This window comes from Dromiciops gliroides, chromosome 2, assembly GCF_019393635.1.
Source record: "Dromiciops gliroides isolate mDroGli1 chromosome 2, mDroGli1.pri, whole genome shotgun sequence".
Lineage (NCBI taxonomy): Eukaryota > Metazoa > Chordata > Mammalia > Microbiotheria > Microbiotheriidae > Dromiciops > Dromiciops gliroides.
In genome coordinates, this window is record NC_057862.1 from 655,997,909 (window position 1) to 656,012,089 (window position 14,181).

The 14,181-nt window shown below is 44.0% G+C and overlaps 1 protein-coding gene across 1 annotated transcript in view; it reads left to right on the forward strand.

The window, feature by feature from the left end:
* FA2H (fatty acid 2-hydroxylase) overlaps positions 1-14,181 on the forward strand; it is a 92,751-nt gene that overhangs the window by 52,897 nt on the left and 25,673 nt on the right. The window contains exon 2 of the mRNA XM_043988806.1: positions 462-554. Within this exon, the coding sequence (XP_043844741.1) occupies positions 462-554 (93 nt within the window). The remainder of the gene's footprint in view (positions 1-461; positions 555-14,181) is intronic.

Below are 14,181 nucleotides of genomic sequence, written 5' to 3' on the forward strand. Positions count from 1 at the left end.
GGTAGATCTGACAAATGGTTTTATCCCCATTTCACAGATGAGAAAACTGAGATGCAGAGAAGTGGGATGACTTGCTCAAGGTCACATCTAGTCAGAGCGAGAGCTAGAATTCAAACTCAGGTCTCTCCTGACTCTGAGGCCTGTGTTCTTTCCAAAGAACCAAGCTGCCTCCTTAAATGGATAAACTTTTATCCATTTTATCCACAAGATTTAGAGGTGTAAGGGGACCTTAGAAATAATGTAGTCCAACACCTAATTTTAAAGATGAGGAAACTGATCCAGAAATTTGCCTCCAGTCTCACATGGAGTAAATAACAGAGCCTCAGTTTTGAACCCAGGTCCTCTCCTTCCCAGTTCATTGGCACTTCCACTGTAGTAAAGATGGATAGGTTCATGGGCAGATTCTATCCTTACATGCCTCCCTTCCCAGTATTAATTCTTCCCTTTTCTTACTTTACCAGGATCCTCAGGAGAATGGAACTGTCACCCATGCCAATGCCCAGGATGCAAATCCTAACATGGATTCAAAGTGCAAATCAGTGGATTTTGAAAAGGTAAATGACTCGGGACAATGAGGGCAAGACACAGATGGGCCTGGAAGAGAGGCTGCTATGGTTGAATCATGGTGGGAAAGGAGAAGAAGTAATGTTTGAAGATGAAGAACGGCTGCCCAGTTGGTGAGGGCCAAAGTCATGGCCAGGGTCAGAACATACTAGAGATGGGAGGGCCCTGCTTTCTGCCATAGGAAAGGAAGAAAGGAAGGAGGGAAGGATGGAAAGGTGAAGTAAAGGAAGGAAGGATGGAAAAGTGAAGTAAAGGAAGGAAGGAAGAGAAGGAGGGAGGGAGAGAGGGAGGGAGAAAGAAGAAGAAAGGAAGGAGAGAAGGAAGGAAAGGAAGAAAGGAAGGAGGGAGGGAGAGAAGCCCAAGAAGTAGCTACTATTATTACCACTATTTATATTTAAGGAAACTGAGGCAGACAGTTAAGTAATTTTTCCAGGGGTTGTGCAACTAACAAGTTCTGGAGTGAAGGTTCAAAACCAGGTCTCTGTTGACTTCAAGTTCAGCACTTTGCACTGCCTCTGTCAGAGGAATGAATGAATGAGTGGATGAATGAGTGAGTGAGTGAGTACAACAGTGGTACCAACTGGGGCTGAGGAGCAAGAGGAGAGATACTCTCTATGTTACCATCACAAACATTTAATCATCCATGAGGATAAAAATCTCTTTTAATGGGCTTTTTGAAACATCACCTCTGGCTGTCCCAGATGACAGGGCTAGGCAAGTGCCCAGAATAATGGATTCAATTGAGAAACGTTGTTTGAAAGGATTTAGGGGTGTCTCAGGAACCCTAATGACAAATGCGATTTGTTCATTAGCCAGGCTTTCCCAGCTAGTTAGACTTTCCCCCTTCAAAAATGGGGATGTTTGGTAGTTGAGTGGGATGGAATTTACAGAGGATCTCAAAGGCCTTGCTAGACAGGTCTTGCTCTTTCTCATGCTTCCTGGGAGATCTCAAGGATGATGTGGGTAGGATGATCTCCATCTGATCAAAAGAAAAACACGTCCATGAGACATCCAAAGTCTCATTAGTGCAGGAATAGCTCTAGTTTTCCTTCTCCTTAACCCAAGGTTTGGTCCAGTGTATGGGCAGCAAGGCCATTCTAGGGTATTCTCACTTGCCAGGTTCTCCCACAATGCCTAAGGTGGGTGCCAGATATAGAGCAACACAGAGGGCTTTTCTTGGAGCCATCTGGGGCCTTTGGGATCTGGTGTCTTGGGATTCTCTGAGTGTGTGTAGGAAAGGCAGCCAGATAAGAAGGAAGCTCAGGCTGGATCCTGGGCCTCTGGAAGGGGAAGAACTCTACAGGAAGAGGCAGAGATTTGAAACAGGGAGAAACTTGGCACTTAGGTGCTTAAGAATTGTGAGATTTAAAATTGGAGGGGCAGCTAGGTGGCGCAGTGGATAAAGCACCGGCCCTGGATTCAGGAGTACCTGAGTTCAAATCCGGCCTCAGACACTTGACACTTACTAGCTGTGTGACCCTGGGCAAGTCACTTAACCCCCATTGCCCCACAAAAAAAAAAAAATTGGATATTAGATCATAAATCCCCCCTCTTTAACCTTTCCCTTAATTTATCTCCCAGACTAGTAAATGGAAGAAGCTTCTGGTTTTCTAGATAGACCTTTTATTGTATGGTAGTCACAAGGTGATGTTGATTAGAAGGATAGGAAAGTAGAAATACAATACAAATCGTCTTAAGTCTAAGCTTAGTCTATATTCCGTATAAAACTCACCAAAAGCCAAAGGCCACCTTTGGGGAGAGAGAGAGACCGTGTCAAGCGCGTGCTGCTGCTAACCGCGAGCTGGGCCCAGTCGAACTCTCGTCAGCATCAGCCTGTGCAGCGCAGTCAGGAGACCAGCAGAGCAGGAAAAAGTCCCTACTTCCGTTCTCTCCTTGCCTTTTAAGCTCGCACCCCAGAAGTGGAGTGCTAGCAGGCAGTCTGACGTGCCAGCAGGTGGACTGGCGTGCGTAGCTCATGCCGTTGGTCTCCTCCCCGAAAGGGTGGTCCTTCAAAAACTGGCATCTTTCAGTTACTCCTAACCGACTGTTAAAAAACTTTCATATTTTTTTTTTACCACAGAATGTTTATTGAGGCAGCTAGGTGGCACAGTGGATAAAGCACTGGCCCTGGATTCAGGAGGACCTGAGTTCAAATCCAGCCTCAGACATTTGACACTTACTAGCTGTGTGACCCTGGGCAAGTCACTTAACCCTCATTACCCTGTCCCCCCCCCCCCAAAAAAAAAGAAAGAAATGTTAATTGACTGACTGACTGACTGATTAAGAAAAGCTAGTGTTTGGGGCAGCTAGGTGGTGCAGTGGATAGAGCACCAGCCCTGGAGTCAGGAGTTACCTGAGTTCAAACCTGGCCTCAGACACTTAACACTTACTAGCTGTGTGACCCTGGGCAAGTCACTTAACCCCAATTGCCTCACCAAAAAAAAGAAAGAAAGAAAGAATGAAAGAAAAAAGAAAAGCTAGTGTTTGTTTGACTTTACTACATGGAGCTTAGGCAGTAAAGGGGAAAGGGAAATCTTTTACAAAGGAGGCTAGTAGGGCAGGATGAAGATGGGACCAGTGCCGAGATAACACTGTTGTGTCCCAGGCATTCTGAGAAAAAAAAAAATAATAGTATCAGTGGTCTTGATCTCTGCTCATTAATCTGGGGGTTTGCTTGACTTGCTTCTCCATCTATCTGTAGCCTGCTGTTGTTTTGGAGTTGATATTGATCCCATCTCCTTCTCTGAATAGATGAAGCTCAGACAACAGAAATAATCGCAACAACAACAACAATAACAATAATAGCTGGCATTTATATGGTGTTTTGTGCTTTGCAAAGTGCTGTCCCATTTTATCCTCCCAGGAAGGTACAGGCTGTTGTTACACCCGTTTTACTTTAAGGTTTACAGAGCACTTTACCAACATCATCTCATTTTATCCTCACAACAAACCCAGAGAGGGAAGGAGGTTAAGCATTTATAGAGCACCTACTATGTGACCCTGCCAGGTCGATGCTATTATGATTCCCCTTATAGAGTTGAGGAAGCTAAAGCAGACAGGGTTAGCTGGCAAATGTCTGAGCCTAAATTTGGACTCAGGCCTTCCTGACTCTAGGTCCAGCTCTGTGTCCACTGTACCATGCAGCTACCGTAGAGATCTTGGAACACCAGCTGCCCCTTTCCACAGACCCCTCTACTATATGAAAAGTGACTCTGTGTTTTGTGTATAAGAGTAGAGTTGTACGCCCTGCCCACCATCAATCAGTCAAACAACAGGATAAATTAGGTATTAGGTAATTTTCCTGTTTGCTCATCCCTATGACCCTATGTGGGGACAAGTCTATACTCACTTTAAAAGTATCATGGGACTTTTGACCATTGGATGAAAGGAAGATGACTGTTTTCAGCAAACATCTTGTCAAAAAGTTCAAGTCACACCCATAGGGCTACTTATAAAAAGACCAGTTGTCCAGTGGTGAACTCATTTTAGCAACTGATTGAGCAAGTGATACGGGACCCTGAGGAGGCAGATCCTTGAACTTGTGCCAGAGGGCAGCAAAGAGTGGGACTGAAGGAAGTGTTACACTCACTTTATCTCCTTTGACCATGTCAACAAATGGAAAAGACCTGGAGGGGACAAGGTCTCCAGCCAAGACTAGGGAGACTCACTGAGAACAAACAGATTCTCCAAAGAAAGGAAAGGCTTGACCTGACAGCAGAGGAAAAAAAACACATCTTTTAAAAATACAGAAGTTGGTTCATGAGTACCCTATGCATCCACACTGGTCTGTGCAAAAAGTTCCCCTTTTGCCTCTACATTGGAATAATTCCCTTTTGTGTCTTCAGAATTTCTTTCTTAGAAGCTTCCCTTCCCTCTGGATCTGACTCCCCCTACCCTAGGTTGTCCCAGGTTTGTGGCTCCTGTCTTCTTTTTTTTAGTAATAAATCTTTTTTTTGGGGGGGGGGTGAGGCAATTGGAGTTAAATGACTTGCCCAGGATCACACAGCTAGTAAGTGTCAAGTGGCTGAGGCTGGATTTGAATTCAGGTCCTCCTGAATCCAGGGCCAGTGCTTTATCCACTGTGCCACCTAGCTGCCCCCCTGTTTTCTTTTTTCTTTTTCTTTCTTTTTTTTTTAGTGAGGCAATTGGGGTTAAGTGACTTGCCCAGGGTCACACAGCTAGTAAGTGTTAAGTGTTGGAGGCCAGATTTGAACTCAGGTACTCCTGACTCCAGGGCCGGTGCTTTATTCCTGTTTTTTTAATAGACTACACAGGCCACATTTGTAATAACAGCTAACATTTTTAAAGAGCCTGAAGATTTTATTTTCTATTTTTGATGCCTGTTGTTGTTTCATCACATTTATTTTTTATATGTCTCTTTCTCCTCCCCTACCTAACAAACTCTCCCTTGTGTGGAATTTTATTTTGATTTGGGGACCCTACCTTTGGGCTGAGATTAGAAAGCCTTAGGCCCTCAGGGTCTCTTCTGTGTGGAAGGTGCTGGTGCCCCTTCCCCTCTGCTTCAGCTGAGCCAAAAAGCCCTGTGGGCTGTACAGGACCCTAGGTCAGACAGATGGGGGGAAAAAGCCCCCAGCTCCCTCCGCCCTGGGCGGAGGTATCTGAGAGATGCTGCTGGGCTCTGGCGTAGCCTGTGCTGAGGCACGTGAGGCTGGAGCGCACCGCCCCCCCCAACCAGCAGCAGCCCTGGCTAGCGGATTAGCTTGGTGTGTGGGTGCAAGAAGCCCCGAGATTTGAGTGGAGAGAAGAAAAGGTATATATAGACCTGGGGGTTAGACTCAAGGGAGATGAGAAGATTACTGGAGGCTGGCTGACGAGACGGCAAAGGTTGGAGAAGACAGACAGGGGGCTACAAGGACGCAGGAGAAGATAAGAAGGACTAGGAGCAGGGAAAAGAGAGGCCAAAGAGCAGACTGACAGAGCTGACAGACAGACAGAAGGTCGGTGAGAGAGAAACACAGGGGTTCAGCGGTGGCAGTAAGGAGAGGAAAGTTAGAAGCAGGGGGATTTACAAAGTAAAAGGGGCTCAGAGTTAGAATAAAGGACCTGAGTGCCCTAAGGCAAGAGGCGGCTAAGGCCCTTATTGTATTAAAGAAGGTCCAGGCCCAGCAGGTGAGAAAGAGACACAATGGAAAGAGACGCACTGAAGTCAGGTTGTACATTTTATTTCCCTGTATTCTTAATTTTAAATAGTGTCTCATAAATAAACTCTGCTTTGATTATTTAGTTAAGAGGCTTCTTAATATTTTACTTATCAATTTTGGGAGTGGAGCAGTATGGTGGAACTTTATATATGGCCCACATTAAACTAATAGCAGTCAGATAGCCAAATAGTCAAAAGTCCCCAGATTAGTCCTCCAGTCAGATTAGCCCCCCCAATTAGGCTAGTCATCAAAAATATTTCTACACTTGTATCAAAAAAATTTTTTAAAAAGAAAGAAAAAAGCATTTCAGCAGAACCAATAAACAAAGTAAATGACAATATATGCAATATTTCCCACCCATAGTCTCCTACATCTACAAAGAAGGGAGGGAGGTGAACTTTCTTGACTCTTTTCCAGGATAAGTTTGTAGATGTGTCTTACTGCTTTTTCCATTTTCATTGCTGTAGTGCTATCACGTAATACATTATTTTCTTGGTTCTGTATCAGTTCATATAAGTCTTCCCATGCTTCTCTGAATTCTTTATATTGTCATTTCTCCAGCAGTACTAGTCTATTACATTCATGTACCACAATTCCCCAATTAATGGGTACCTACTCTATCTCCAATTCTTTGCTACTACCAAAAAAAAGAAAGATGCTGTTACGAATAGTTTATTATGAATAGTTTGTAATTCTTCTGACAATCAGATTTATACAGCACTTTATAGAGTCATTTGCTTTTATTTGCTCAATCCTAATTTTTCAGTAATGATTTTCTTCAGAGAGCTTTTGTACCTCCTTTTCCATTTAGCCAATTTGGCTTTTCAAGCTGTTGACTTTTTTTCATGACCCTCCTTCATCACTCTCATTTCTCTTTCTATTTTTCCCTCTATCTCTCTTTATCTTCAAAGTCTTTTTTGAGTACTTCTATGGCCTGAGACCAATTCATATTTTTCTTGGAAGCTTTGGATATAGGACCCCTGATGTTGCTATGATCTTCTGAGGGTGCACCTCGATCTTCCTTGTCACTAAAGAAACTTTCTATGGTCTGTATCTTTCTCTGTCTGCTCATCTTGCCCATCTTTTACTTGACTTTTAACTCCTTCTTAAAGTGGAGCACTGCTTCTAGGATGTACTGTCCCAAGTTTCAGGGAATCTAAGGTGGCACGATTTAAGGAGGGGCAGGTTCTTCACTCACCTGGCCAGTTCTCTGGTCCATAGATAACCCTAGGCCAACTTGCTAATCAGCCAGGCAGCAAAATTTTGTGTTCTGTGGTTGTTAGCTCCAACAAGCCTGCACCCCTCCCCAACCTGGGCCACTGCCACTCAAGCCTACTTCTTGGTTCCCAGCAGGGAAGTTGTGCCTTAGCACCAGCAGAGACCCCTGTAACCTCCCCCTGGCCAACCGCTCAGCCCTCTCACTAGGCCATGAGCTTAGTTCCAGATGACACTGACACTGCAGCTTATTCAGAGGCTTTGGGGGTCTCTTTCTCTGGCTTGGCCTGCCTGGGACTGGATCTGTGTCAACATGACCACTCCCTCCCCAGCACAGCAGCCCCCTCCTGCTGACCTTCTAAGCCCTCTTTATCTGGAAAATAATCTCAACCCATTCTTTGGTGGGTTCTGCTGCTCCAGGAATTGTCCTATGACATTATTTGGAGGTTTTTTTGAGAGATCATGTTGTGAGTTCCAAGAGCTTACTGCCTTTCCTCTGCCATCTTGGCTCTGCCCCGGAAATTCCCATCTAGCACTTTATAGAAATGAGAACCTGGGGGCAGCTAGGTGGCGCAGTGGATAGAGCACCAGCCCTGGAGTCAGGAGGACCTGAGTTCAAGTCCGACCTCAGACACTTAACACTTCCTAGCTGTGTGACCCTGGGCAAGTCACTTAACCCCCATTGCCTCACCAAAAAAATAAAAAAAATAATAATTGTTATTTCTAAGAAATGAGAACCTGCATGGTACAGTGGAGTCAGGGAACTTGGGTTAGAATTCTGCCTCTGCTCCTTACCCCATCTGTGCCTTTGGGCATCTCACCAGGCCTCAGTTTCCCCTTATTCAGAATGAGGAAGTTGAATTAGATGACCTTTAAAACCACCAAGCTATGAGGTTATGACCCTTTGCATATGAGGAACACAACTTAATGTGGATTTGTTTCTGTCGGCCTAGCCTCCGGCTCGCATATACCTACTTGGATAACTCAGCTTCCCTCTCTCCTCTTCACCACCACCCCTAACACACAGCACCCATTTTCCCTGGGTGGGGCTGTTTCATTGTGTCATGGGTCCAGAAGAGGGTGTGGTACCAGGAGTAGAGCTTGGTTTGGCAGAGGCCCGGCTGGCCTGGAAGGCAGTAAGTGGACAGGTTCTAAAGAGGAGAGAAAGCTGTCAGGCAAGGAGAAAAAGGAGGAAGAGGGATGGGAGCAGGCCCTTTGGGAGTAATTCTTGTTTTTAGGTTCATAGTATTAATTCCTCACCTGGCCCCCTTCCCAACCCAGTCATGCTGAAAAGCCCCAGGGAAAAGCTAGGTCTTTTCAGGTTGTGGCTTAGAAAGTAAACAGAAGTCACACACCTGTCTGTACTAGCCAATTGGATTGTCGATAGTGCTCTCCAAGGCAGGTGCCAGGCTCTGAGTGGGAGTGTGGAAAGTGTGGGATGGCCTAGCCAAAAGCACCATTACCAGGGGCTGGGGTAGGGGCTGGGGGGGAAATGCTACCATAACTGGAGGTGTGACCAGATGTGAAAGCAGCCAATAAACTAAGTAGCTGTTTCCCAGCCAAGATTTTTGGAAACATTTAGAATCATCTTGAAAGCTCCCTTACTTAGGTTCCTTGTACCTGAGAGATGCTTAATACAAGGGTTTTGGGTTTTTTAATTAAATTATATCATGCTATCCTCACAGCATTCAATCCAACTCCATCCAACTCAACAAGTATTTATTAAGTCCAAGGCCCCATACTAGGCACTAGGGAATACAAAACCAAAACTACCCCCGGCATTCAAAGATCTTGCATTCTACTAGGGAGTGGGGCAGATGGGGCAAGGGATGGAGAAATACAGCAGACAGGCACATAAACAATATGACATGTATTCAAAGTAATTTCAAGAAGACAAAGGACTAACAACTAGGCTGCCCTTGGGCAGCTTTGTGCTTTGGAGCATCTGATAAAGCAGCGATGAGCAGGGAGGGTATTTCAGAAAGGAAGCTGGTTTGTGCAGAGGCGCAGAGGTGGAGGGAAATGTATTTGCAGAAGAGCTCACAGGCCAGTTTGACCAGGACAGAGAGTACATATGTGAAGGGGACCAATGAGAAATAGGACTCTAAACACATAAATGCTAGTTACCATTATAGCCCTACATTGGCTAGAAAAATAAATTGGGATCCCTCTGTGAATGCAGGAGAAATGCCTACTTATTTAGTTAATGATGGGTACTTTCTGGATACAGAGCTTTGCAGTGAGGGCTGGATGACATTAGAGAATGGAAGAGGTACCAGGCATCCAGGTCTGGAAGAGAGAGATACATTTGGTTAGAGAACTTAGGCTTTATTCACTGCTCTGCTACTCACTGCCTAAATGACTATACTTCTGACCCTCTTGACCTTGGACATGTCTTTTTTTTTTTTTTTGGACATGTCTTTTCAATCAATCAACAAGTATCACTATAGATTAGTAAAATTTCGAAAAAAAAAAAGAAAAATAACAACTACTGGAGGGGCTGTGGGAAAACAGATACACTAATGCATTGTTGGTGGAGCTGGTCCTGCAACTCTGACTAAAAGCTATTAAACTGCTTATATACCCCCTGACCCAATCATTCTACTTTTGTTGTAGTTATCATGTTGTTCAGTCATGTCTAACTCTTTGTGACCCTTTTTGGGGGTTTCTTGGCAAAGAAACTAGAGTGCTTTACCATTTCCTTCTCCAGCTCATTTTATAGATAAAAAAAAATGAGACAAACAAGGTTAAGTGACTTGCCCAGGGCCACACAGTGTGACAAATGAAAAACTTGAGAGATAGTTTCTGGGTAATTAATAATCAATTTATTTGTTTTGTTTTGTTTTTGGTGAGGCAATTGGGGTTAAGTGACTTGCCCAGGGTCACACAGCTAGTAAGTATCAAGTGTCTGAGGCTGGATTTGAACTCAGGTCCTCCTGAATCCAGGGCCGCTGCTCTATCCACTGCGCCACCTAGCTGCCCCAATAATCAATTTATTAATTAGGCTATCTATGGTGAGTGCTTTCTCTCAGAAACCAAAGACAAAATGCTGGAGGCAGCTAGGTGGCACAGTGAATAGAGCACCAGCCCTGGATTCAGGAGGACCTGAGTTCAAATCCGGCCTCAGACACTTGACACTTACTAGCTGTGTGACCCTGGGCAAGTCACTTAACCCCAATTGCCTCACCAAAAAAAAAAAAAAAAGAAAGAAAGGAAGGAAGGAAGAAAAGAAAGGGAAATGCCCCTAACAGGAGAAATCAGTGCTATGGGATGGTCATTTAAATGAGGAGGTGGGCTAAAATTCTTCAGCTTCTTCTACTGGGAAAGAGGCTTGATCATAAGACTCAGCCACCTCCAGCAATCTGGAGAGAGGAATCCATCTTCCACCCAGACCACTCTGGTTGTCTTTCTCCTTTATGAGCTAGATCACCCTAAACTCCAATGGAAGGGTGCAAGGAAATGGGTTTATTCCCTAAGAGCAAGAATTCACCTAGATTAGATTCTGTTTACCCTCTAGACAAAAGTAAGGTCTACCCAAGATGGAGCAGCATGTACCCAGGGGATTAGGGCAATCTCCTCTGTCAGCCCCGTCCTTTAGAGGCTGACTGACTGACCTACAGGGGCCGGTCCCTGAATGAGGAAATAAAAAGGCTGGATCCTAAGTAATAATGGATTATTAATATAATAGAAAACAATCATTTCTCTCAACAGCTAGTAAGTGTCTGAGACCAGATTTTAACACAGGTTTTTGTGACTCCACGCCTGGTACTCTATCCACTATGCCACCTAGCTTCCCAGTCATACCATTACTAGGTCTATACTCCAAAGAGATTAAAGAAAGCAGAAAAGGACCCGTGTGTACAAAAATATTTATAGAAGTTTTTTTGTGGTGGCAAAGAATTGGACATTGAAAGGGTATCCATCAATTGGAAAATGGCTGAACAAGTTATATGACAAAATAGTACTGTGCTCTAAGAAATGGTCCAAGGGTTGGCTTCAGAGAAACCTGGGAAGTCTTATATGAACACATACAGGATGAAGAAGTAGGAGGACAATGAACATAACAACAATATTGTAAAGACAATTTTGAAACACTTAGGAAGACCTGAGTTCAAATCCAGCCTCAGATACTTACTAGCTGCATGACCTTGAGCAAGTTACTTACTCTCTATTTGCCTTAATCCACCAGAAAAGGAAATGGCAAACCACTATAGTATCTTTGCCAAGAAAACCCCTTGAACAGGATTGGTGTGCTATGGTCCATGGGGCCATGAAGAGTCAGACATGACTAAATGACTGAACAGCAAGAAAATACATATTTGTAATGGGTTTTGTTTTTCTAGGTTTCTCAGTGGGGCAGAGGACATGGGAAGGTCAGTGGGAGGAAGAGAATTCAGAGCTAAAAATAAAAAGTTTTTTTAATGAAATAAATCCTGTGAAATTCTATGATGTCTGTACTGAGAGAATTCATAGTCCAGTATGGGGAAACCTGAATGTATGAATAGCTCAAAAGTAAATTGAAGGGGGTCTAGGGATACATGGGAATGATAAATTTGAGAAAGTACCCTAAGGAATAGGAAATAGGCTGAAGCAGATGAAACTAAACTAGGAAAGCTTAGGAAAAGCAGAAGAGGAAAGATGGATCATAGAATGATGAGAACTAAACCCCTCTTCTGAATGGAATAAGCCCCTGCCTCTGTGTCTCTTCCTCAAGCCTCAAAGGAAGGATTTCCTATTCATGGTTTTATTTTGTGGAGTCATTAGTTTTTATTTGGCTCTGTTCTGATTTTCAGGATGCTTGTTGCTTGAACAAGGTTTTATACCGCTTGTGCCAAGCTACTAATTTCTAATTCCTTCTTCCCAAAATCTCATTTCTTCTCCAATCTTTTCTCTAGTGCTTTCATTATATTTATTAAACATTTTAAACTCCTTTTTTAAATACTTGTTTTATCTCTTCCAGGAAGTGTAGTTGAATTTGGGTCCAAGGTATGTTTTTCTTTGAGGTTTTGATTGTAGGTGTTATGGAGTCATTCCCTTCTGGGTTTGTGTCTTGAACATCCCTGTTTCCATATCTTTTGCGGGGGGTGAGGGGGCAGGGCAAGGAGGGTTAAGTGACTTGCCCAGGGTCACACAACTAGTAAGTGTCAAGTATCTGAGGCCAGATTTGAACTCAGGTCCTCCTGACTCCAGGGCTGATGCTTTATCCACTGCGCTACCTAGGTGCCCCTCCATATCTTTTTATGACGGATTTTTGTTATTGTTATTAGCTCATTCTTCCAGCCTACTTCCTAACTGGATTTTCTATTAGGGCTAGGCTCTGTATACTTCTGGAGAAAATATCTGGGCTGATCCTACTACTGCTTTCTTGAGGGACTGAGTATTGTGTTATTCCAGTATCTCAATGACAGCTCATGTGGGGACCTGCAAGCTTTCAGTGCTCCCCAAATGGTCTGATCCAGGGCAAAGTCTGATCATGGCTTCCTTCCCTCTCCCAAGTGCTACAGAAATCTGATCCGGGTTTGAATCAGGGCAACCACCTATGGGCTTGCCTTATTTGAAGACTTCTATTGCACTCAGCCACAGGCAGCCACCTGAAACCGGGTGTCAGAAGCAGGGATGTATGTTAGAAGGGGAGATGGCATGTAATGAAGGAAAGGGACCTACAGAGGCTTGAGTTCCAGTCCTGCTGCTGGCAGTTAACCATTAACCATCTGTCTTTGGTCAAGTCACTAACTCTGAGTCTTCTCATCTATAATTTAAGGAAAACAATGTTTGTCTCACAGGAGTTATGAGGAGAGTGCTTAATAAACCCTAAAGTGCCTGATAAACATCAGTTGCCTAGTCAAAGTTTAGCTATGCTAACAAAGCTGATGCCTGCCCCTCCCTGGTCTGAAAACCTCAACAGAATGGGCCCCTTTCTCCCCCACCTTCCACCTCCTTCCTTGAATACCTGAGGCATTTGTAGATCTGGGGAATGTTTTTTGAATGGATAGATGAATGAAGGACTAGAGTGACCCACATGGTAGCAGAATCTACGTGATGTTCCTAGCTCCTATTTCCAGAATTCTTTGTCCTTCCCAGGCACTGTGGATGTCTTTGCCTGAGGGTACCTGACCTGGGACTGGTTTCATGGCTGGATGGGCTCATTTTTTATTTCTACAAATGGTCAGGGCCTGCCAGCAATGGATTTGGAACCAGAGGACTGAGTTTAAATCCTGTCACTTCTACTTAACTGTCTGTGTAACCTTGGACTGGAATGAGGACACCTCTCCAGGTCTGTTTCCTTATCTGCAAAATGAGAGGGTAGCATTAGATGATCCTGTTAACCTGTAAATTATTGAAACAGTTCATATAGGAGAAAATAAGGTCTTTAATCAGGGCAGAGGAACTATATAGCTCATGGTATCTCAAAGCAAGAAGCTAGGAATACCCAAAAATGGGAACCAAGGACAGGGTTTTTATGGGGTAACAGAACAAAAGGGAACCAAAAGACTGCTCCAGAATCATGTACAGAAACTACTAACTACTTAATGTAAATGAACCTTTAACAAAAGAAACTATAGAACTGCTCCTGACTTAAGTATAGATGCTCCTTAACCCTAAGTAGAAACTACTTAACATAGGTGAACCCTTTTACATAATAACATAAAGTCCAGGGAATAAGGTGGGGAATCATTGGGAGGGGATAGTTTGCTTAGGGGGAGGTGGGGGAGGTCCATAAATCAATCAAGAGTCTGGAATTGACAAAGATTGGTTATGCCCAGGCAATTCATTGGCCTGGGAAGGGGGAGTAGGTGGGGATCCGTCAGTTCTCAGTAAATTCGTAGTTATCAATCCATAAGGTGCCTTCCTACTCCAAATGTATAATCCTGTAATGGATCCTCCTATCCCTAACTCCCTTCCTGACACAACACACACACACACACAAATGCACATGTGAGCACACACATACTAACAACAGAGTTCATTTGCTTTGTGATAAATCCACACTTTAGGACAGTGCTTAGGGATCCGGGCCATGAAGCTGACCTAGGAAGGAGGTGGACAGCTAGCCCTTTCAGGACCACTGAGCAAGACTATTAGGTTAAGGAAGGTTTGTCTAAAATCAAAAGAAAATAGTTGCCCCAGATTGGAAGGGTCAATGCTGTAGGTTTAAAATGGGGAAGAATTTGAGAGAAGAAATTTGCCTCAACTTTGGTATCATCTTTGAAAGGAATCTGAGCCATACGCCCTTCTGTGT